Source organism: Podarcis raffonei, chromosome 12 (genome assembly GCF_027172205.1).
Source record: "Podarcis raffonei isolate rPodRaf1 chromosome 12, rPodRaf1.pri, whole genome shotgun sequence".
NCBI lineage: Eukaryota > Metazoa > Chordata > Lepidosauria > Squamata > Lacertidae > Podarcis > Podarcis raffonei.
The window spans coordinates 4,313,990-4,336,007 of NC_070613.1; the positions used below are offsets into that span (position 1 = coordinate 4,313,990).

General features: G+C 48.2%; 1 protein-coding gene across 1 annotated transcript in view; it reads left to right on the top strand.

Annotated features, from left to right (window-relative positions):
- Positions 1 to 14,039, top strand: part of SETD2 (SET domain containing 2, histone lysine methyltransferase) — an 89,308-nt gene extending 75,269 nt beyond the window's left edge. The window contains 4 exon segments of the mRNA XM_053409371.1: positions 2,971 to 3,082; positions 7,188 to 7,268; positions 8,299 to 8,400; positions 13,168 to 14,039. Of these exon segments, the coding sequence (XP_053265346.1) occupies positions 2,971 to 3,082; positions 7,188 to 7,268; positions 8,299 to 8,400; positions 13,168 to 13,329 (457 nt within the window). The 3' untranslated portion in view covers positions 13,330 to 14,039.
- The last annotated feature ends 7,979 nt before the right edge of the window (positions 14,040 to 22,018 follow it).

The following is a 22,018-nucleotide window of genomic DNA, read 5'->3' on the forward strand; positions in this document are numbered from 1 at the left end:
ACCCCCCAGATACATCATAACTACATCACAGAAAAGGCCATCTAAAACAGAAATTTGAATGTTGCTTTTCCTCCTGTCCTTGTTTATCTCCTGTCTGGCAGGTCACTTGATTGGATTGCCTGGGGAGCCTGGCCAGTCTTTTGTAATGATAAATACTTAGTTCCTGGGCCAGGTCACAGGCTTACACCCTATTCATATCTTAAATGTGCCCTTAAGACAGGATTTGTGAAGGAAAAGACAATGGGGAGGCTTTTCCATTTTCCTTTGACCTTGCAGAGAAAACATTTGCTCAGTTTGGGAATCAAAAATGGTTCCAGGTCGGTCTTCCTGTGCTGATCTATGTACGTGCTTGGTTGGTACACTTATGAACATTTAACATATATCTAAGACCTCAAAATTCCTATCACAGAGGCAAAGAGGAGGAGACCCGCAGCCTGTTGACCTTGAAGCCCCTCAACCCACAGGCACCTGTGACTTTGCCCCTGCCTGTTTTGTAGTGCACACAGCATTGATTGTGGGGTCAGCGCAACCTTTGTGGCAGGAAGTGCAAGGTGTCTGGTTTGTTCAGCCAAGTTAAGAGCGTTAGAACTCCCTTTAAAAAATAAAATAGTACTTGCCTCACTATCTTTTGGCCCGCTGTGCTCAGATACAGCATTTTTTTAATGTCAGAGACCTAAAGCTTTAATCAGAAGCCTTCCTTACAGCAGCATTCACATCCCACTACAGGTCACCTTGCTGAGAGGCAGCTGGCTTCAAGGCTAGTATTCACCGACGACTTTACAGTCATACCTCAGGTTACAGACGCTTCAAGTTGTATTTTTTCAGGTTACAGACTGCCGAAACCCGGAAGTACTGTTACGGGTTACTTCCGGGTTTCAGTGGTCGCGCATGCACAGAAGCACTAATTCGCTCTTTGCGCATGCACAGAAGCGCCAAATTGCAACCCGCACAGACCCGGGTTGCGAACGTACATCCCGCAAGGATCACGTTCGCAACCCAAGCATCCACTGTGTTTTGTTTCTTAGAGCACTTCTTCCCTTAGAATTGGTGCTAACCACTGTTGAACGTGTGCATTAAGAGAAACCAGATATTCGGACATCTAGCACTAGCTAGCTTCTTATGCTTTGAGCTGCTGGGGATGCGATGCCCTGCAGGATCGAACCCTCTGCTCACCAGCCCTCAAGGCTAATGAAACACAAATAAATTATAAAACATGAACTGAACATTCGCCTTGCCCCTGAATTGGTACAGGTCAGGTTGGGGGTTCCCCAGCGCAGGATCCTGGGTTGAATCCACTGTATTTTGTTTCTTAGACCACTTCTTCCCTTAGAATTGGTGCTAACCACTGTTGAACATGTGCATTAAGAGAAACCAGATATTCGGCCATCTAGCACTAGCTAGCTTCTTATGCTTTGAGGAGCCGTTGTAGGAGAAAGCACTTGCTTTCTTCCGAGCCCCTCCAGAAACCCCTTCCCACATCACATATTCCGACAGGATTTCCTTTGAGAATTCAAACCTTGGCTGATCCTTACAGCTGGCGGCCAGTGACAGAGGGTGTCTTCATGGCACTCAGGGTGGGTACATGTGTGGATGGGGGGGGGGCGTTCACCAGCAGCTTGGGGAGGGTGGCATGAGAAGGATTTGCGGAAATAAATCCTGCGTCCAGTCAGGCTTCCCTGCGTGGCTCTGCTTGGGAGCTGACCTGGCAGGAGAGCAGAGTAGCAGCGGTCCTGCGTCCGTGTGAGATGAGGGATAAATCAAGTCCAGAGACAGTTCGGTTCTTATCTCTAGAAGCGTTTATTTACAAAGCAATAATTCCATCAGAACTTTCCGACATCTCTCGGTGCTTTTTCCAAAAGCACACACGCAGCCTCTGAGCTTTAGCTGCGTCTCAGTCAGAAGCGAAAGCAAGTCTGAATGCAGACACACACTGTGACGCACTTCTCTGCGTCAAGCTCCTCCCAGATACAGGACACCACGGAGTTTTAACCCTGTCAGTTCCAAACTCCCTTCGATCCCAGCCTCGCCCTCGCTTTGTGCGGGCTGGAAGGGGGATGTGACGGTGATGCAGCAGGGCAGGCACTCACCCTTCCAATCCCTCTGATTGGGGTTCTTGGAAGGGTGCAGGGCTGTTGTGTCCTCATCATGCTGCTTTGCGAGGCTGGGGTGTGGGATCAGACCCGCAAAGCCTGCATGAGGAGCAAAATGCGCCCAGGGCAACAGCTCCCCTCGCCCTGCCCATGCTGCGCCTTTGCTGCGGCGTCCTGATTCTCTTTGGGGTCAGAGAAGTCTTTCTTTGTTGTTCATGGATCATGGTCTCCTTTCTGTAGGCACCGCTGTCTCGCCAGAGTGGTGCATGCTCTAGTTATCTCTCGCTTGGACTACTGCAATGCGCTCTACGTGGGGCTACCTTTGACGGTGACCCGGAAACTGCAATTAATCCAGAATGCGGCAGCTAGACTGGTTGCTGGGAGTGGCCGCCGGGACCACCTAACACCGGTCCTGAGAGATCTGCATTGGCTCCCAGTACGTTTCCGAGCACAGTTCAAAGTGTTGGTGCTGACCTTTCAAGCCCTAAACGGCCTCGGTCCTGTATACCTGAAGGAGCGTCTCCACCCCCATCGTTCAGCCCGGACACTGAGATCCAGCGCCGAGAGCCTTCTGGCAGTTCCCTCATTGCGAGAAGTGAGGTTACAGGGAACCAGACAGAGGGCCTTCTCGGTGGTGGCGCCCACCCTGTGGAACACCCTCCCTTCAGATGTGAAGGAAATAAGCAGCTATCTTCTCTTTAGAAGACACCTGAAGGCAGCCCTGTTTAGGGAATATTTTAATATTTTTAATATTTAATTTTTTAATATTTAATGCTGTATTGTTTTTAACACTCGATTGGGAGCCGCTCAGAGTGGTGGGGAAACTCAGCCAGATGGGCGGGGTATAAATCATAATTTTTTATTGTTATTATTATTATAGGCAAACCCAGTGGGACCCTCCAAACTGGGACAGTCCAGAAGATGATGCCAGCCTTGAGCATGAAGCTGAAATGGATCTTGGAACCCCAACTTACGACGAAAACCCCATGAAGGTGAGTTCACCTGACTGGCGGGTGAAACTACCTGCATAGTAGTAACTCTGCTTGTTTCTAGCAAACTAAGGATAAGTATAGGTTCCTAGCTCAAAAGGTGATTTATCTCCTCCAGACATGGAAAATGAAGTTAGAATCATAGAATCATAGAATCATAGAGTTGGAAGAGACCACAAGGGCCATCAAGTCCAACCCCCTGCCAAGCAGGAAACACCATCAGAGCACTCCTGACATATGGTTGTCAAGCCTCTGCTTAAAGACCTCCAAAGAAGGAGACTCCACCACACTCCTTGGCAGCAAATTCCACTGTCGAACAGCTCTTACTGTCAGGAAGTTCTTCCTAATGTTTAGGTGGAATCTTCTTTCTTGTAGTTTGGATCCATTGCTCCGTGTCCGCTTCTCTGGAGCAGCAGAAAACAACCTTTCTCCCTCCTCTATGTGACATCCTTTTATATATTTGAACATGGCTATCATATCACCCCTTAACCTCCTCTTCTCCAGGCTAAACATGCCCAGCTCCCTTAGCCGTTCCTCATAAGGCATCGTTTCCAGGCCTTTGACCATTTTGGTTGCCCTCCTCTGGACACGTTCCAGTTTGTCAATGTCCTTCTTGAACTGTGGTGCCCAGAACTGGACACAGTACTCCAGGTGAGGTCTGACCAGAGCAGAATACAGTGGCACTATTACTTCCCTTGATCTAGATGCTATACTCCTATTGATGCAGCCCAGAATTGCATTGGCTTTTTTAGCTGCCGCGTCACACTGTTGGCTCATGTCTAGTTTGTGGTCAACCAAGACTCCTAGATCCTTTTCACATGTAGTGCTCTCAAGCCAGGTGTCACCCATCTTGTATTTGTGCCTCTCATTTTTTTTGCCCAAGTGCAATACTTTACATTTCTCCCTGTTAAAATTCATCTTGTTTGTTTTGGCCCAGTTCTCTAATCTGTCAAGGTCGTTTTGAAGTGTGTTCCTGTCCTCTGGGGTGTTAGCCACCCCTCCCCTTCCCTCCCCTTAACTTAGAAAAGTTAAGTTTTCTAATAGGCCACAGAGCTGATCTGCCCACACTTGTTGCATAACAACCTCCAGACCAAAGGTAGTTTAGAACTATAGTTGCATGTGATCATTGTAATGTGTCGAGTCCTGTTGGTGCTCAGGTGGCAAACCAGAATCTGCTCTGGCTAGAGGTACACCTGCAAGCCATGGTGCTGTTGCTTCCGCTCTGACAGCCTCTGCACCAGGAGGCTGGAGTGCTGAATGAATGGAAAATGAGATAAATAATCAGGAATCAATCCCCCCCACCAAATTTAAAGAGTGGGACTGCTATGGAGGGTACTTAAAAAACACACATTGCTCCCAAATAAAATCCTTGGTGTGCTTCGATTAATTTTTGCAAATTGCAAGACAGATGGATAATATAATATACATAATGCTGATGATTGATAAGGTGAAAAAGGACGCAGTTTAAAAAAGGAAGAAAGGACCCGTAGTGAGGTAGATGGAAGTCATATTCGAAAAGTAGAAGATTATTTATTTACGACTTAAAGATACGGAGATTTATGGTGGTAGACTTTGGGAAAACGACTCTTATTATTAGTTTGCGAATTGTATCGTGGCACCGAAACAAGAATTAGAGTGGACTTAAGGGGAAGCTTATTGGAACCATTCAAGACATCAAAAGGCATGAAACAAGGCTGTATATTGGCTCCCACACTTTTTAACTTTTATGATATGGTGCCACATTTAACACAAGCGCAATCCCCCTTCCATTAATTAGTAATAGGAAGATATCCTGTCTGCTGAACGCCGATGATGTGGTGCTCCTATCACTCTCTCGATTAGGTCTTAAAAATCCGCTCACACCTTTTAGCTCGTATTGCACGCGAGAAGAGCTTGGCGTGAATTACTCCAAGACCAAAATTTTGGTCTTTGGGAAGTGTAGCCCCAGATATAAATGTAACATGGACCAGCAGAATCTGGAGCAGATAGGCTCCTTTAGATATCTGGGTGTTTTTTTCACTGAGACACTATCATGGAAGGGACACATCGAGGTTGCGAAACTCAAAGCGCAGAAAGCTTGTGGGGCACTAATGAATTTCTCTTTTATGCTGGGTAGCCAGTTATTAGAACCTGTGCCAAAAATCTTCGCCAGTAAAGTGGTTTCCCAAATGCTCCATGGAGTAGCGATATGGGGCATGGACCCAAATGCTAACAATGCCTTAGAAATAGTGCGGAACAAATTTCTCAGGAAAGTGCTCTCGCTCCCCAATGGGACCCAGCTTGGGGGGGGGATTAAGCTTCCTTTTCATTGAGCGGTTAATAGAGCCCTGGAGATCCGGTTTCAGTTTTGTGTTTCAAGGGCTTGTCTGACCTATGAGCAAAGTGCTGGAGGCCGGAGACCAGGACCTACTTTGAACGCAGCAACAGGCTTGCTGGATGGCGCTGGGCACCTCTCTCAGCCTCTAAGTAAAGGTATAGGGACCTCTGACCATTAGGTCCAGTCGTGGCCAACTCTGGGGTTGCAGCGCTCATCTCGCTTTATTGGCCGAGGGAGCCGGCATACAGCTTCTGGGTCATGTGGCCAGCATGACTAAGCCTCTTCTGGCGAACCAGAGCAGCACACAGAAACTCCTTTTACCTTCCCGCAGGAGCGGTACCTATTTATCTACTTGCACGTTGACGTGCTTTCGAACTGCTAGGTTGGCAGGAGCAGGGACTGAGCAACGGGAGCTCACCCCGTCGCGGGGATTCGAACCGCCAACCTTCTGATCGGCAAGTCCTAGGCTCTGTGGTTTAACCCACAGCGCCACCCGCATCCCACTCAGCCTCTAGTCCACTCCATTTATTTACTAGATTGATAGCATAAGATGTTGAGAAAGACCTTCTGAAAGTGATAGTAAATAACGAACAGGGAGGTGGCATCAGGGGGACTAAATTGGCTTTCCCCAAACTGATGCCCTTCAGCAGCTTTGGTCGAAAGCTCCCATCATTCCTAGCTATGGGACATGCTTGCTTCGGCTCGTGAGAGTTGAAATCGAAAGCTGCTGGAGGGGGACGAGGTTGGAGAAAACCCGAGTCAGGTGGTCTTTGGGATCCATTGCAGCTATATGATTCTGTATTGATAAAACACCAAAATGTTCAGAAGAACTGGAAAAAAATCATTTGTTATGAAATAGTTTAAACCTGATGATCCAGATGTATTAATGTATTAAATGGGAAATCCCTAGGGAACCGAAAGCTTTCCTTCAGAATTCAATAAGCATTTCAAATCTCAAATTTGTAGAGTCTATTTTGGACACGTTTCAGCAAAAGGCACTGCTTTGAGAAACTGCTCTAAGAATTTTTGCTCCCCAAACTTGGCAAGAATGCTGTGCAGCTGAAACAAACCAAATTACTCCCCTGACATCTGTTTGTTTTCCCTGCTTTCTATTTTTGACTGCAAGCTGTTTGGTGGCAAGCACTTGTCTGCCTTTGCCTATGCAACTTTGCAAGATGCCGTGGACTCAGCTGGTGCCGTGTAAAGCGTAATCAATGTGAGAAACATATTTGCATGCCTCGTGGCAATGTAAGGCTGTCCATAGATACATAATTGTAGAATAAATTAAAGCACCTTAAATTAAGCAGAATTCATTCCTCTCGTCAGTGCTGAGTAGCAAAATTATCTGTGCATTTGTTAAAAGTCTGCGGTTTTGAGCGTTTGACTGTATAAGACAAACACCTTATTTTATGTCACTGGGCCCCTCAAACCAGCTCTGATCCCACCAGCTGTTAATCTTTCATAACCTGTGATCCAACCAAGCATGACAGATCTGGCAAGAGAAGTCTGAGGATTCCTCTCTGAGCTGCACCCTCTTCTCAAACATGCTCCCCTAAAATAACATCACCTCATCACGCAGAGTGTGGGTCTGAATGTTCTGAATTCCCAGGGCAGGTGTCTCCACATTTCTCTCTGTCTCAGCTGACATGTAACAGAGATCTGCTCCAGTCTTTTGCTGCTTAGGCTAAGAAGGGAAAGAACACACAGGGCACCACATGCATTTCATTCTCTCCGTGAAATGAAACCGGCACCTCCAAAAATGAATCTTCTATCCTTTCTGTCTCTTTCCAGTCTTCCAAAAAACCCAAAACGGCAGAAGCAGACACTTCCAGCGAGCTGGCAAAGAAGAGCAAGGAAGTGTTTCGAAAGGAGGTAAGGTCCAGCTTCGGAGTGGGCAAAGTTTTTGCTCCTCCTCTGGGGCTGAGTTACTGGTGCTGTATTGGGTGGGTTCCTCTAGCACCCTTTGAATTAGTGGGTGTTTGAGAAAGATCCACAGTAGTGCCAGATTAAGGGGTGGTAGTCAATGAAGTTTTACTTTGAGTAGGCCAGTTGAAATTCGTAAACATGACTAAAGGCTGTCGATCGCAATGGGTCTACTCTGAGTAACACTTGGTTGGATACCACCCCAACATTCTTGCAGTGGTTAGCAACTTGTCCTGGACCAACTTTCCAAATGATACACAGTCGTGCCTTGGTTGTCAAACGCCTTGGTATTCGTACGTTTTGGCTCCCAAATGATGGAAACCCGGAAGTGGTTTTTGAATGTTTTTTTGGAAGCTGAACGTCCGATGCAGCTTCTGCTATTTTTTCCGGCGCTCCTGCACAATTGGGAGCCGCGCCTTGGTTTCAGAAGTTGAATGGACTTCTCATTCTGTTCGAAAACCAAGGTATGACTGTACCAGAGCCAGGGCTTTTTCAGCCGTGGCCCCGATCTGGTGGAACGCTCTGTCACAAGAGACCAGGGCCCTGTGGGACTTGACATCTTTCCGCAGGGCCTGCAAGACGGAGCTGTTCCACCAGGCCTTTGGCCAAGGCACAGCCCGACCCCCTCCTTTGGTAATTCTTCACAGAACTCTAGCCCAATGGTTGACATCAATTTGATTTGAACTGATTTTAGAATGAATTGATTTTAGAATGCGGTATTATTTTACTGTTGTTAGCCGCTCTGAGCCCGGCTTTGGCTGGCGTGGGCGGGATATAAATAAAATTTTATTATGATTTATTATTATTACTACTGAGAAGATGTTTCAAGAAGGTTTTTGCTCATGCGTCCCAACAGCTCCTGCACGCACTTCCTCCCTCCCTCCCTCCCCCAGCCCAGCCCCCCCCTCTTGCTGAATTAGGGAGAAATTGTCAGTGGCTCTAAGGATTGTCATTTAACGTTCCCCCCTCCTTTTTCCAGATGTCTCAGTTCATCGTGCAATGCCTGAACCCCTACCGCAAGCCAGACTGCAAAGTTGGGCGGATAACCACAACCGAAGATTTCAAGCACCTTGCACGGAAGGTATGGCGTGCCTTTTCCTCGAGATCCAGTGTGGTGTAGTGGTTAAGAGCAGTAGATTCATAATCTGGGGAACTGGGTTCGCGTCTCCGCTCCTCCACATGCAGCTGCTGGGTGACCTTGGGCCAGTCACACTTCTCTGAAGTCTCTCAGCCCCACTCACCTCACAGTGTATTTGTTATGGGGGAGGAAGGGAAAGGAGATTGTTAGCCGCTTTGAAACTCCTTCGGGTAGGGATAAAGCGGGATATCAAATCCAAACTCTTCTTCTTCTACTTACGACATCATGATGATGATGATGATGATGATGATTTATTTGTACCCCACCCATCTGGCTGAGTTTCCCCAGCCACTCTGGGCGGCTTCCAACAAAGATTAAAAATACAATAAAACATAAAACTTTAAAAACTTCCCTAAACAGGGCTGCCTTCAGATGTCTTCTAAAAGCCAGGGAGTTGTTTATTTCCTTGACATCTGATGGGAGGGCGCCACCACCGAGAAGGCCCTCTGCCTGGTTCCCTGTAACCGCACTTCTCGCAGGGAGGGAACTGCCAGAAGGTCCTCAGACCTGGACCTCAGTGTCTGGGCAGAATGATGGGGAGACTGTGATCTATATAAATCTGTATTTAAAAAATGGCAGTGACCTACCCAGAGTGGTTGAGCTTTTGGGGGGGGCGAGGGGGGTGGAGGGCGGATACATTCATTCCACATCTTCTTTAATCACGAGATCAAAAAGTATCCTGCGATCGACTGCAATCTCCAGGGAATCTACCTGTCGACCGGTTGGACATCACTGGGAGCCAGTGTGGTGTAGTAGTTAAGAGCAGTGGACTCGTAATCTGGTGAACCGGGTTCGATTCCCCGCTCCTCCACATGCAGCTGCTGGGTGACCTTGGGCCAGTCAAACTTCTCTGAAGTCTCTCAGCCCCACTCACCTCACAGAGTGTTTGTTGTGGGGGAGGAAGGGAAAGGAGAATGTTAGCCGCTTTGAGACTCCTTCGGGTAGTGATAAAGCGGGATATCAAATCCAAACTCTTCTTCTTCATCTCTGTTTCCACTCGAGCTGCCGGTGACTCCGGCCAAGCTGAGGCCAGGAAATGAGCTTTAAGGGGAAGGAAGCCTGGAGGGGGGAAAAAAACCTGGGTTAAAAGCAGAAGATTTCCTGGATTATCCTTCCTTTGAAGGCCTGACCTTGGGAATATGGCAGGGACCTTCTTGCTTCAGGGGTGCCCACAGGATTGGACATTTGCTCCCATTTCCCCCAGTAGCATCTCTTGAAGACCAGGTGCCTAGACAAATCAGTGAGGAGCATGTTCGCAAGTTTGCGTCGGGAGGAGCTACCGCCGATGAAACTTCTCTGGCTCAGAAAGCGATTCCGTTTCTCCCTGATTTGCGGAGGGTGGGAATCGTTTCCAAGGCAAGAGCCGTTTGCAGGAATCCACCTGGCTGCTTGCGAGGCCAGATGGTTGCAGAGAGTTGCTTGCTTAGGCTTGAGTTGCGGATGGGATGGAAAAAGCCGGGGCAGGCAGGCGGAAAAGTGCCGTATGTGTGGGGGCTGTTGAGAGGGGAAAGAAACTCGGTGTGCCTTTGAGCTAGAAGAGTGGAAATGGGAACTGTGTGTGCCAGCAGCACCATTTGGAGACAAAGTGCTGCCTTTGAAGCCCGTGCCAAGTTTCCCCTTCTATAAGAGGACCCGCACGAGGCCCTCTGTCTTCTGAGCACTGCTCTCTTGCGCTCTCTCGCTCAGCCAGCACCTCTGTTCCCAGAGCCAGCAGCCCCAGGGTGGTGTTGAAGATTCCCTGGGCAGTTGGGGGCCTGCACTTGACCGCAGCCTCTCCTGCTGCTGACCAGAGCGGCTGGCTTGCGGCTGTCAGGCTCCTGCTCTGGAAGGGGGAAATGGCAGAGAAGGTCCCGCCAGCCATCAAGCAACGAGAGGCAGTGTGGCATAGTGGTTGGGCTAGGACCTGGGAGACCCAGGCAACTGGCGGAGGAAGAGGCGTGCGGTGGGAGCGCACCATCCCTGGCAGCACAATCCCAGCACGGTGCCATTGCGGCTGCCCACCTGTGCTGGGCGCCATGCCCCTATGGGTGGCACACCACACCCCCAGGGCGTGCGCCACGCCCCTGGGACGCACGCCAGCCCCACCCTGCCTGCTCTACGCCCCCCAGTGCCAGAGCATGAAGCTCCGCCACTGACCCAGGGTTCAAATCCTCAGCCGTGAAACTTGCTGGGTGGCCTTGGGCCAGTCACCATCTCTCAGCCTAACCTACCTTTCACAGTTGTTGCAAGGATAAAATGGGGGCAACAGGGACCGCATACCGTATTTTTCACTCCATAAGACAAACTTTTTTCCTCCTGAAAAGTAAAGGGAAATGTCTGTGCGTCTTATGGAGCAAATGTGTGGTCAGTCGCTGGCTCCCTTGCCCAGGCCTCCATAGTTGAATGTTCTGCAGGCGGATTGTTTCCCCAGCGACATGGGACTGGCTGGTTAGATTATCTGTCTGGAAACTGTAGAAACGGCTCCCTTTCCTTTCCTAAAGAAGCTGCAGAACTGAGTTGAACCCCATAAAAACAGGATTTTTCCCCCTTTGCAAAGTAAGCTCAACAACTTTGAGGTGATCCTCTAAAAAGGGGGCTTTTCCCCTTTGCAAAAGAAGCTGCACAACTGTGAGCTGATTCCCCCCCAAAACGGGACTTTCCTCCTTTCCTCCTCTAAAAACTAGGTGCGTCTTATGGAGCGAAAAATACAGTACACCGCCCTCAGCTCCTTTGGAAGAAAAAGGTGATATATAAATGTAATAAAATTAATAATAAAAATTAACTGGTAGACTAAAATAACAAAAACAGCCAAACGGTTTAAATGCAATCAATCAATAAAGTATTGAGCATTTTCTGATTTCTTTCCCCTTGGATAGAGCTGGGACCTTGACCCTAAGCTGGCTCTGAGGAGGACCACACTTTTGCGCTTTTTAAAAATAAAATTGGGACACACACAAAGCAGCTTACAAAAAAGGAGTTCAAAATAACTTTTTAAACACCAGCACAAAGGGCTATTGTTTTTTAAGAAGTGGGTGATGCCCAACATCAGTCCTGCTCAGAGTAGACCCATTGAAACCAGGTGACTTAATTTCATTTATTTCAGTGGGGCTGCTCTGAGTTATGACTGGTGCTGAAGGCACTGCAGCAGTATGGATAATCAGGAAGAAGAAAGATTAAAACAGGAAGGATTCTCTACCCTGTTGGTGGAAGACCCAAGTGTGCAGGTGGCTTGGCAGATGTTTCTGAGCCACAAGAGGGGTGCCAGCACCGAGAAGACCCCGTTCCGTGTCCCGTCAGTCGTGGGGAAAGATCCCCTTTTGCAAGGCGTGTTGAGCATCCCTGGCAGCACCCTTTTCAGTGATGGCTCCGACCTGGTGGAATGCTCTGTCCCATGAGACCAGGGCCCTTCAGAATTTAATCTCCTTCCATCGGGCCTGTAAGACAGAGCTATTCCGCCTGGCCTTTAATTTGAATTCAGCCTGATCTTTTATTTCCCTTCTCTTCCCTCCCCCTCCCCTTTTATGAAGATCACCCGCTCTGAGACCCCACAGCTAATTTTCCCCTGGCCTCCTCGCTGGCCCAAGTAGGACTAACTCAGCCAGCTAGCTCTGGAGATTATCTAATGTTTATTAGATGGATTTCCCCTAAATTGATTTCTGAACTTTGAATTTTATTGTTATTCATGTTTTTATACTGTATTTTATGCTGCTTTTACAATTAAGTGTTTTAGATTTGTTGTTAGCTGCCCTGAGCCTGGTTTTTGAACCAGGAAGGGCGGGGTGTAAATAATTTATTATTATTATTATTAAGCACATCCTGTGCTCCGTAACACTGACTAATGTTTGCTTCTCAGCTTTCATAGAAACATGGAATCATGTTGTTGAAATGAACCCCCAAAGGTCATCCAGTCCAGCCCCCTGCATTGCAGGAGTTACAATTTAATAATCCCTGACAGCTGGCCATCCAACCTGTGTTTTAAAAACCTCCAACAAAGGCGAGTCGGCCACCTTAACAACAGAGAGACTTGTGGCACTTTAAATTCATCACAACTTAAGCTTTCATAGGGACGCGGGTGGCGCTGTGGGTTAAACCACAGAGCCTAGGGCTTGCCGACCAGAAGGTCGGCGGTTCGAATCCCCACGACGGGGTGAGCTCCCGTTGCTCGGTCCCTGCTCCCGCCCAGCTAGCAGTTCGAAAGCACATCAAAGTGCAAGTAGATAAACAGGTACCGCTCTGGCGGGAAGGTAAACAGCGTTTCCGTGCACTGCTTTGGTTCGCCAGAAGCAGCTTAGTCATGCTGGCCACATGACCTGGAAGCCGTACGCCGGCTCCCTCAGCCAATAAAGCGAGACGAGCGCCGCAACCCCAGAGTCGGCCACGACTGGACCTAACGGCCAGGGGTCCCTTTACCTTTTTAAGCTTTCACAGACTAGAGTTCTGTTCCTCAGATGCAACATCCTTACAAACGCCCAACGCTCTTTTTATTTCTAAAATCTCGCTCCCATTTGCAGTGATGAGACTCGGCTGACGGAGCTTTCCCCTTGAACCTGGGTGGCACGAAAGGGAGCAGGTTTTCCGAAGCATCCCTCGAGCGAGGAGCCTTGTTTTGTCTTGATTCCCCCTCCCCAGCACAATTCCGCCTTTGCAGAGAGCCTCCCCCTGCTTTCACAAGTGTATCCCTACAATCTCCTTAACCCGCCCTCTCTGTCTGTTTCCTCTCCTCTCCCGCAGTTGACCCACGGAGTCATGAACAAGGAGCTGAAGTACTGCAAAAACCCTGAAGACCTTGAGTGCAATGAGAACGTGAAACACAAGACGAAGGAGTACATCAAGAAGTATATGCAGAAATTTGGGTCCGTTTACAAGCCCAAAGAGGACACGGACTTGGAGTAGCAGTCGCGGTGGGAAAGGCACCCTCTCTTCCGCTCTAGGAGCTCCCCTGACAAGGACACGTCTTATTTTCCTTTTGTTTTCCACAGGATTTCCGGCTCTTTCTCACTCTCTCTCGATCTTTCCAAGTCGGGTTTGAGGAGGCCAGGCAGAAACTGCAGTGTGTGTGTGTAGGGGGGGAGAACTAACTCGCACAAACACACCCACCCCATGGTACAGTTGTGACTCACTCACCCCATCGTTCGTTCCCTCTCTGCAAGAAAAGCCGGAACTTCCGGTCCGTTTGGTGCTGTTTTAGCGCAACAAACTCGAAAGCGCGTCTCGTCTCTCCCCCGCGAGATCTGTATCATATTTTAACGTATATGTGAATATATTGAGTTCTCCCACCCCGCTGCCCGCCCCCCTTTAGCCCGAAACGTGATGATATCATGGGAACACTTTGTAAGAATAGTTTTGAGAAAGGGGTGGGGTGGGGGTTTTTTTGTTTTTTGTTTGTTTCCGTTTCCCTTTCTTTTTTTCGTTCTCTGCAAGGTTACTCTGTTATCATGTAAATATTTGCGAACAGGCTGCCTCAGGGTTTCTGGCAAGCCGCGTGCTATGTTGATAAGATTGATTTTACTGCTTAAATCATTTTACTTTATCCAATTTTTACTGAAGTTTTTATGTAAAAGAAAAAAATTAAAAAATTAAATAAAACGGCAATGAAAGAACAACGGCCGCTCTTGGGTTTTTGTGCAGCGTTTGGAAAAAAAGCGGTGTCTTTTTCCGCAGTGGAAGTTTACGATCCTTGAGACGGCTTTTACCTTAGCCTTTCTCTAGGAGGCAAGATTCACCAACGAACGCCCTGTGTGAGCACTTCCACAGCAAGGCTGTTCCACCCAGCTCCTGAAATAGGTTCTGGGCATAACTGTCAACCGTCCCTTATTTGGTGGGAAAGTCCCTTATCCCAGTGCTGTGTCCCACTGCTGTCCCTTATTGATGATGTCCCTTAAATTTCCCGGGTTTCAAAGGAAGCAGCTCCTCTCCCTCCCTCCCTGCCGGCCAGGGAGGAGGGAGGCTCCAACTGTGTTGCTTGGCTGCGTTGCTCACCCAATAAGAAGTCTAAGAATGACTGGGGGGTGGAGCTTGCATGCCTTGTGCCGATCAAATCGGCCACGTTGCCTGGGGACTCGCCTTTGCTCAGCGCTTCCCAGCGGAGAGGTGACGGTGGTTTTCCTTGCTGCATCCCCTTTGCCGGGTTGCTGCGCTGTGGGAACCACCGCTTGAGGCTTTGTTTGGCTGCTGGCTGGGCTTTCTGCCTTTGGCTCGGAGGGGCTCAGAAGTTGAACATACCCGTGCCCCTTGGAAAATCCCTTATTTTGGCTGCTGATCCCTTATTTTCGAGGCTGCGGGTCCCTTATTTTCAAATCTGTAAGTTGACAGCTATGGTTCTGGGGCTGTCGGGAGAATTCCCCCAGTACAGTTTGTGAGGGGAAGGTTGTCATTCTCTCTGGCAAACTGATATATGCTTGTACAGATGGGACATTCAATATAACCAGACGTCAGATTCCACCCTAGGCTTCTAGTCCTAGTCCTCATGCTACATCACATTCCTAGGAACTGTTGCTTGCTGATGGGAATTGTGGCACTGCAAGGGCAGAACTACAGTTCCCAGAATTCTCTGGGGAAAGCCACTTGCTTTAAATGCATGCTCTAGGTACGACCCAAGATATGGGAGCTGCTGCTTCTTTGGCGATCCCTCGTAGCCGAGTAAGATTGTCTTCCATAAACACGGTTTTAACAGTGAGTTCGTAAGTGACTGTGGAGGCCAGTTCTGGATTCACACATCCTTCCACAGTGGGGACATTGGTTTCCGAGCGGGAGTTGATCATGGTGTGCATTTGCCAAGCGTGCCTTCCTCTTAGCACGTTTCTCCCTTGTGTCCTGAGTTCGAGTGTCATCACAGCCCACGACACCTTGGGTAAAGGCTGTTCTCCACCTGGAGTACTCGCAGGCCAGTGTTTTATATGGGCTTGCTTAGAAAAGGAAGGGCCCTCTCTTCTGTGTCTGTGCGTCATGCCCTGCTAGAGGCGAATGTCCCTAGTCACACCAAATGGCAAATGAATGCATTTTAAAACTGGAAAGTACAATTCCCCCTTTTCCTTACCTGCAAAAGTATTAGATGGAGACCCAGGATGGGGGCAGGTAACGCAAATAACTAGTTTCTAGGCTTCAGGAGGGGACGCGGGTGGCGCTGTGGGTAAAACCTCAGCGCCCAGGACTTGCCGATCACATCGTCGGCGGTTCGAATCCCCGCGGCGGAGTGCGCTCCCGCTGCTCGGTCCCAGCACCTGCCAACCTAGCAGTTCGAAAGCACCCCCGGGTGCAAGTAGATAAATAGGGACCACTTACTAGCGGGAAGGTAAACTGCGTTTCCATGTGCGGCTCTGGCTCACCAGAGTAGCTTCGTCACGCTGGCCACGTGACCCGGAAGTGTCTGCGGACAACGCTGTCTCCCAGCCTCTAGAGTGAGATGAGCGCTGCAACCCCAGAGTCGGCCACGACTGGACCTAATGGTCAGGGGTCCCTTTACCTTTACCTTCAGCGGCATGAGCCATTGGTTATGTGGGAGAAGTATTATTTGGCTGAGGCAAGGATGTTGAAACCTGCACGCCGCATCCAGCCTGAGAAACGGGGGCTGGTGACCTGCCGTTCATCGAAAAACCGCCTCCCTGTTGATTTAATGTGCCAAGGTTTTTCTTCTCTGATGTGGAAGCAGAGCAAGACTGCTGCCGCTTTGGAGTAGCGCTGTGCCAGAAGAAGAGACCCATCGCAGACCATGCACTGTTTTTCTCCCTCTAAGGAAGGAGAACCTACCCCCTCCTGAGGGAGACCGTTCCACTGTTGAACGGCTCTTGCCGTCATAAAGTTATTCCTGATGTTTAGTCGGAATTTCTTTCGTTCTTGTCTTTGGGCTTATCCACACTATGTCTCGTCCCTCTGCATTCTCCTGGTCTTTCCCTATTATTATCATCATCCTTCTTCTTATTATTATTGCTATTAGAGGTAAAGGGACCCCTGACCATTAGGTCCAGTCGTGACCGACTCTGGGGTTGCGGCGCTCATCTCGCTTTATTGGCTTAGGGAGCCGGTACCTTTACCTTTACCTTTAGGCTTCAGGAATGTTTAGAGAAGGCAGGGAGAAGAAAAGGCAGCAGGGGAAACCGAGGGATGGGAGAAGAAAAGTCGTTTGCTAAAAGAGGCTGCTGCGCCCCATGTAGTTTAGCACCCTGTTCTCTTTTTCCCCCCAAAATTTTATTAGTTTTCACAATATTATAAACAAACAAACAAGACAAACAAACATAAATCATAGCCTTACACTTATTAACTTTGTTAAGTGACTTCCTCACTTCCCCTTGGTTGAATTTCATTGCATGTCCTTTTCACGGTTTTCCAAATCTCAATTTTTATGAAATTTAACTTAAACATTAACATCCTTAAATCTTCACCTTACGGAATTAAACATATTAATTCATCACTTAATATAAATAAAATCCTAAACCAATTAAGTATCTGCAAGCTGTTTTCAGTTAATTTAACTTAACAAATTTAACTAGATAATCATTAAATTTATTCCACTTTAGCATCCTGTTCTCAAAGAGGCCGACCGGATGGTGAACACGCAAGCAGGATTCGAACACAAAAGCCCTCTCCCCTCTTGAGGTTTACAGCAAGGGGTCTTCAAAAGCATGGTTGCCTCTCACTGTGGAGGCAGACCAGAATCATCATGGCTAGTAGCTGTTGTTGTTTAGTAGCTGTTGTTGTTTAGTCGTGTCCGCCTCTTCGTGACCCCCTGGACCAGAGCACGCCAGGCACTCCTGTCTTCCACTGCCTCTCACAGTTTGGTCAAACTCATGCTGGTACCTTCAAGAACACTGTTCCACCATCTTGTCCTCTGTCGTCCCCTTCTCCTTGTGCCCTCCATCTTTCCCAACATCAGGGTCTTTTCCAGGGAGTCTTCTCTTCTCATGAGGTGGCCAAAGTCTTGGAGCCTCAGCTTCACGATCTGTCCTTCCAGTGAGCACTCAGGGCTGATTTCCTTCAGAATGGAGAGGTTTGATCTTCTTGCAGTCCATGGGACTCTCAAGAGTCTCCTCCAGCACCATCATTCAAAAGCATCCATTCTTCGGCGATCAGCCTTCTTTATGGTCCAGCTCTCACTTCCATACATCACTACTGGGTAAACCATAGCTTGAACTATACGGACCTTAGTCGGCAAGGTGATGTCTCAGCTTTTTAAGATGCTGTCTAGGTTTGCCATCGCCTTTCTCCCAAGGAGCAGGCGTCTTTTAATTTCGTGACTGCTGTCACCATCTGCAGTGATCATGGAGCCCAAGAAAGTAAAATCTCTCACTGCCTCCATTTCTTCCCCTTCTATTTGCCAGGAAATGATGGGCCCAGTGGCCATGATCTTCGTTTTTTTGATGTTGAGCTTCAGACCATATTTTGCGCTCTCCTCTTTCACCCTCATTAAAAGGTTCTTTTAATTCCTCCTCGCTTTCTGCCATCAAGGTTGTATCATCTGCATATCTGCGGTTGTTGATATTTCTTCCGGCAATCTTAATTGGTGATGTCACACTCCCTGAATTTGTCTAATCTTAAAGCAGGCATGGCCAAATTTGGCCCTCCAGCTGTTTTGGGACTACAATTCCCATCATCCCTGACCACTGGTCCTGTTAGCTAATGATGATGGGAGTTGTAGTTCCAAAACAGCTGGAGGGCCAAGTTTGGCCATGCCTACTAAAGCCATCCAAATTGTTGGCCATCAAAGCCCTCCTGTACATTTCTCGTATCCCAAATATTCCAACGTTCAGCATCATTGCGTGCCGATGAGTTCTAGTATTTTGTGTGTTATGGGGTGGTGGGTTTTCCCGCAAGGCAGGGCCCTGGGGAGAGGGGGCGGAGAATTGGCTATCCTGGCTGAAACAGGAATATTAAGAGGCCTGCTTTCTGCAGGGACTCTCAGCAAACATTGCCTACCCTGCTCATAGAATCAGTATCGTGTAGTTGGAAGGGATCAAAAATAAGAAGAGGCTGTTGGATCAGGCCAATGACCCATCTACTCCAGCATCCTGATGGGTCATTGGCCAGCCTGATGCCCATCATGGGAAACCTACAAGCAGGATTCGAACACAGGGCACACACTCCCCTCCTGCGGTTTCCAGCTACTGGTCTTCAGAAACATTGCTGCGTGAAGTCAGAACATAGTCATCCTGGCTAGTAGCCATTGAATTCATCCAATCCTCTTAAAGCCATCCAAGTTTCTGGCCCTCCCTGCCTCCTGGGGGAGCGAGTTCGAATCTCCTGCAGTCGCTGGATATCCCAACTTCTGCTTAAAAACCTCCAGTACAGTTGAGTCCTCAACTCCCAAGTACAATGGTACTTTGGGTCTCAAACACCGAAAACCAGGAAGTAAATGTTCCGGATTTTGAACGTTTTTCGGAAGCCAAACATCCAATGTGGCTGTCGGCTATTGTTTCCGGGGTGCCTGCACCAATTAGAAGCTGTGCCTTGGTTTTTGAACATTTGGGAAGTCAAACGGACTTCTGCAACGGATTAAGTTTGGAACTTTTGTTTTTGCTATTTATTTTGCGTTTTTGTTTTTGAGGCTTTTTCGGTTAATTAGTTTTTGTGATTGTGTGGAACCCAGTTCAGCTACTGATTGATTGATTGATTGATTGATTGATTGATTGTGTGACTGCAGAAATGGATAAAAGCCCCCCATCCAAACAATGACTATCATCAGTGCAGGTAAGAATTTTTTTTTTTATCATCTACAATACAGTGGTACCTCGGGTTAAGAACTTAATTCATTCTGGAGCTCCGTTCTTAACCTGAAACTGTTCTTAACCTGCGGTAACACTTTAGCTAATGGGGCCTCCCACTGCCGCCATGCCACCGGTGCGCGATTTCTGTTCTCATCCTGAAGCAAAGTTCTTAACCCGAGGTATTATTTTTGGGTTAGTGGAGTCTGTAACCTGAAGCGTCTGTAACCCGAGGTACCACTGTACCATCTTACTTATTTTATAGTACAGTGCATTGATTATTGCTTTCATTTTATGGATCAATGGTCTCGTGTGAAATTGCTGTTTTAGGGGTTCTTTTTAAAAGTCTGGAATGGATTAACCCGTTTTGCGTTACTTTCTATGGGAAAGCCGCCTTGGTTTTGGAATGGACTTCCGGAACGGATTAAGTTTGAGAACCAGGTACCACAGTAACGTATTGCTTGGGACCTCCCCCCGAATTTCACCGCCACCGTTTCTCGTGCCCGGAAAGAATTGGAGCAGGTTCAGGAGTGGGGAGGGGGGTAGAATTAGGCACTGAGGATTCCTCCTTTCCTCCTGGAGCTTTCTCCATTCAAAGAAGGGGCGGCGAAAGGCCTTAAAATCGCAAGGATTAAACCCAACCTGGGGGCTGTGCTAGAAGATGGGGTGCCAAGCGGTATATCAGAAGTGTGTCTTTGTTGTTGTTTGTTTAGTCGTTTAGTCGTGTCCGCCTCTTCGTGACCCACTGGACCAGAGCACGCCAGGCACTCCTGTCTTCCACTGCCTCCCGCAGTTTGGTCAAACTCATGCTGGTAGCTTCAAGAACACCGTTCCACCATCTCATCCTCTGTCGTCCCCTTCTCCTTGTGCCCTCCATCTTTACCAACATCAGGGTCTTTTCCAGGGAGTCTTCTCTTCTCATGAGGTGGCCAAAGTATTGGAGCCTCAGCTTCAGGATCTGTCCTTCCAGTGAGCACTCAGGGCTGATTTCCTTCAGAATGGAGAGGTTTGATCTTCTTGCAGTCCATGGGACTCTCAAGAGTCTCCTCCAGCACCAGAATTCAAAAGCATCCATTCTTCGGTGATCAGCCTTCTTGATGGTCCAGCTCTCACTTCCATACATCAGTAAGTGTCTCTTTAATTACTGCCAATTAAAAGAAGTACAATTTCTCGGGCTGCCTCTGCACACCTTCCTACCACCACCACCCCAAAAAAGAAAAGAGACTCTGGAAACTTTCAGCTGCTTAAAATTGCTAGCCTCTTGCCCTGTGCTATTAAGTCGAATGAAAGGGAGAATAGGCGGGGGCACTTTCTAATAACTAACACTTGTAGCCAGAGCGACGCTAGAGAGCAAATGTTTTGGCCTCGGGCGAGCAGGAAAGGGGGGGGGAATTAATCCGTGTCTCCAGCCTTTGTGAGTCAGAAAGCCGTCTCCCAGAAATGCCTCATTGGGCCAACGGATTACGAGGCCTTCTTTTGCCTCGGCCCGAGACAGGATTTCAAGCCGCTCTGATCCTCCTCTCTCACGAAAGGGTTCGTGCCAGGCTTTAGGGCGAGACTGATAGCTTGAAGGAAGTTTTACACCAAATCTGCATAAGGGTTTTTCATCCCCTTGTGCCGCAGTCCTTGGAAACGAGCGCAGCAACGTCTCCGAGCTGAGAATAAAAGATGTTATTAATCCAAGCCTTTATTGGTATCATCTTCTTCTTTGGCGATCCCTTGTGGCCAAGTAAGATTCTCTTCCATGAACACAGTCTTAACAGTGAGTCTGTAAGTGACTGTGGAGGCCAATTCTGGATCCACACGTCCTTCCACAGTGGGGACATTGGTTTCTGGGCGGGAGTTGACCCTGGTGTGGATTTGCCAAGCGTGCCTTCCTCTTAGCACGTTTCTCCCTAGAGTCCTGAGTTCGAGTGTCATCACAGCCCACGACACCTTTGGCAAAGGCTGTTCTCCAACTGGAGCACTCGCAGGCCAGTGTTTCCCGGTTGTCAGTGTTTATATTACTTTTTTTAGATTTGCCTTGAGACAGTCTTTAAACCTCTTTTGTTGACCACCAGCATTAGGCTTTCCATTTTTAAGTTCGGAATAGAGCAGTTGCTTTGGAAGACGATCATCAGGCATCCACACAACTTGACCAGTCCAACGAAGTTGATATTGAAGAATCATTGCTTCAACACTGGTGACTTTTGCTTCTTCCAGTACACTGATATTAGTTCACCTGTCTTCCCAAGTGATGTGTAAAATTTTTCGGAGACACCGTTGATGGAATCTTTCGAGGAGTTGGAGATGGTGTTTATAAGTGGTCCATGTTTCACAATCATACAATAAGGGTGGTAGTACAATAGCTTTGTAAACAAGCATTTTGTTTTCCCTGCGAATGTCCCGGTCGTCAAACACTCTGCACTTCAATCAGGAGAAAGCCGCACTCTCAGAACTCAGGCGATGCTGGATTTCTGCATCAATGTTGGCCCTTGTGGAAAGATAACTGCCCAGGTAAGAGAAGTGATCAACATTTTCCAACGTTGGGGATGAGGGATTGAGGATTGGAGCTGTAAGGTAACTTTCGAATAAACGTGTTTTTAAATAAAAATAAAAATAAGACCTCCCTCTCACCAAAACTCCTGGATGTCCAGTGGTGCTGAATGTTGGAAGATTCGGGACAGAGAGAAAAAATCCCTTGGTGCTGGGTTCGAATCCTGGGTGCAGGTTTCCCGTTGGGGCATCTGGCTGGACAAGATGCTGGACTAGTTGGGGCAATGGCCTCATCCATCAGACTCTTCTTATGTAGCTCCATGGTTGGAGGCAGGTTGCGCCAGATGCATCTACCCCCTCTGGTCAGCTCGAATCGTTCCCCTTCTGTTCTCGCAGGGGCCAAGCAGATACAC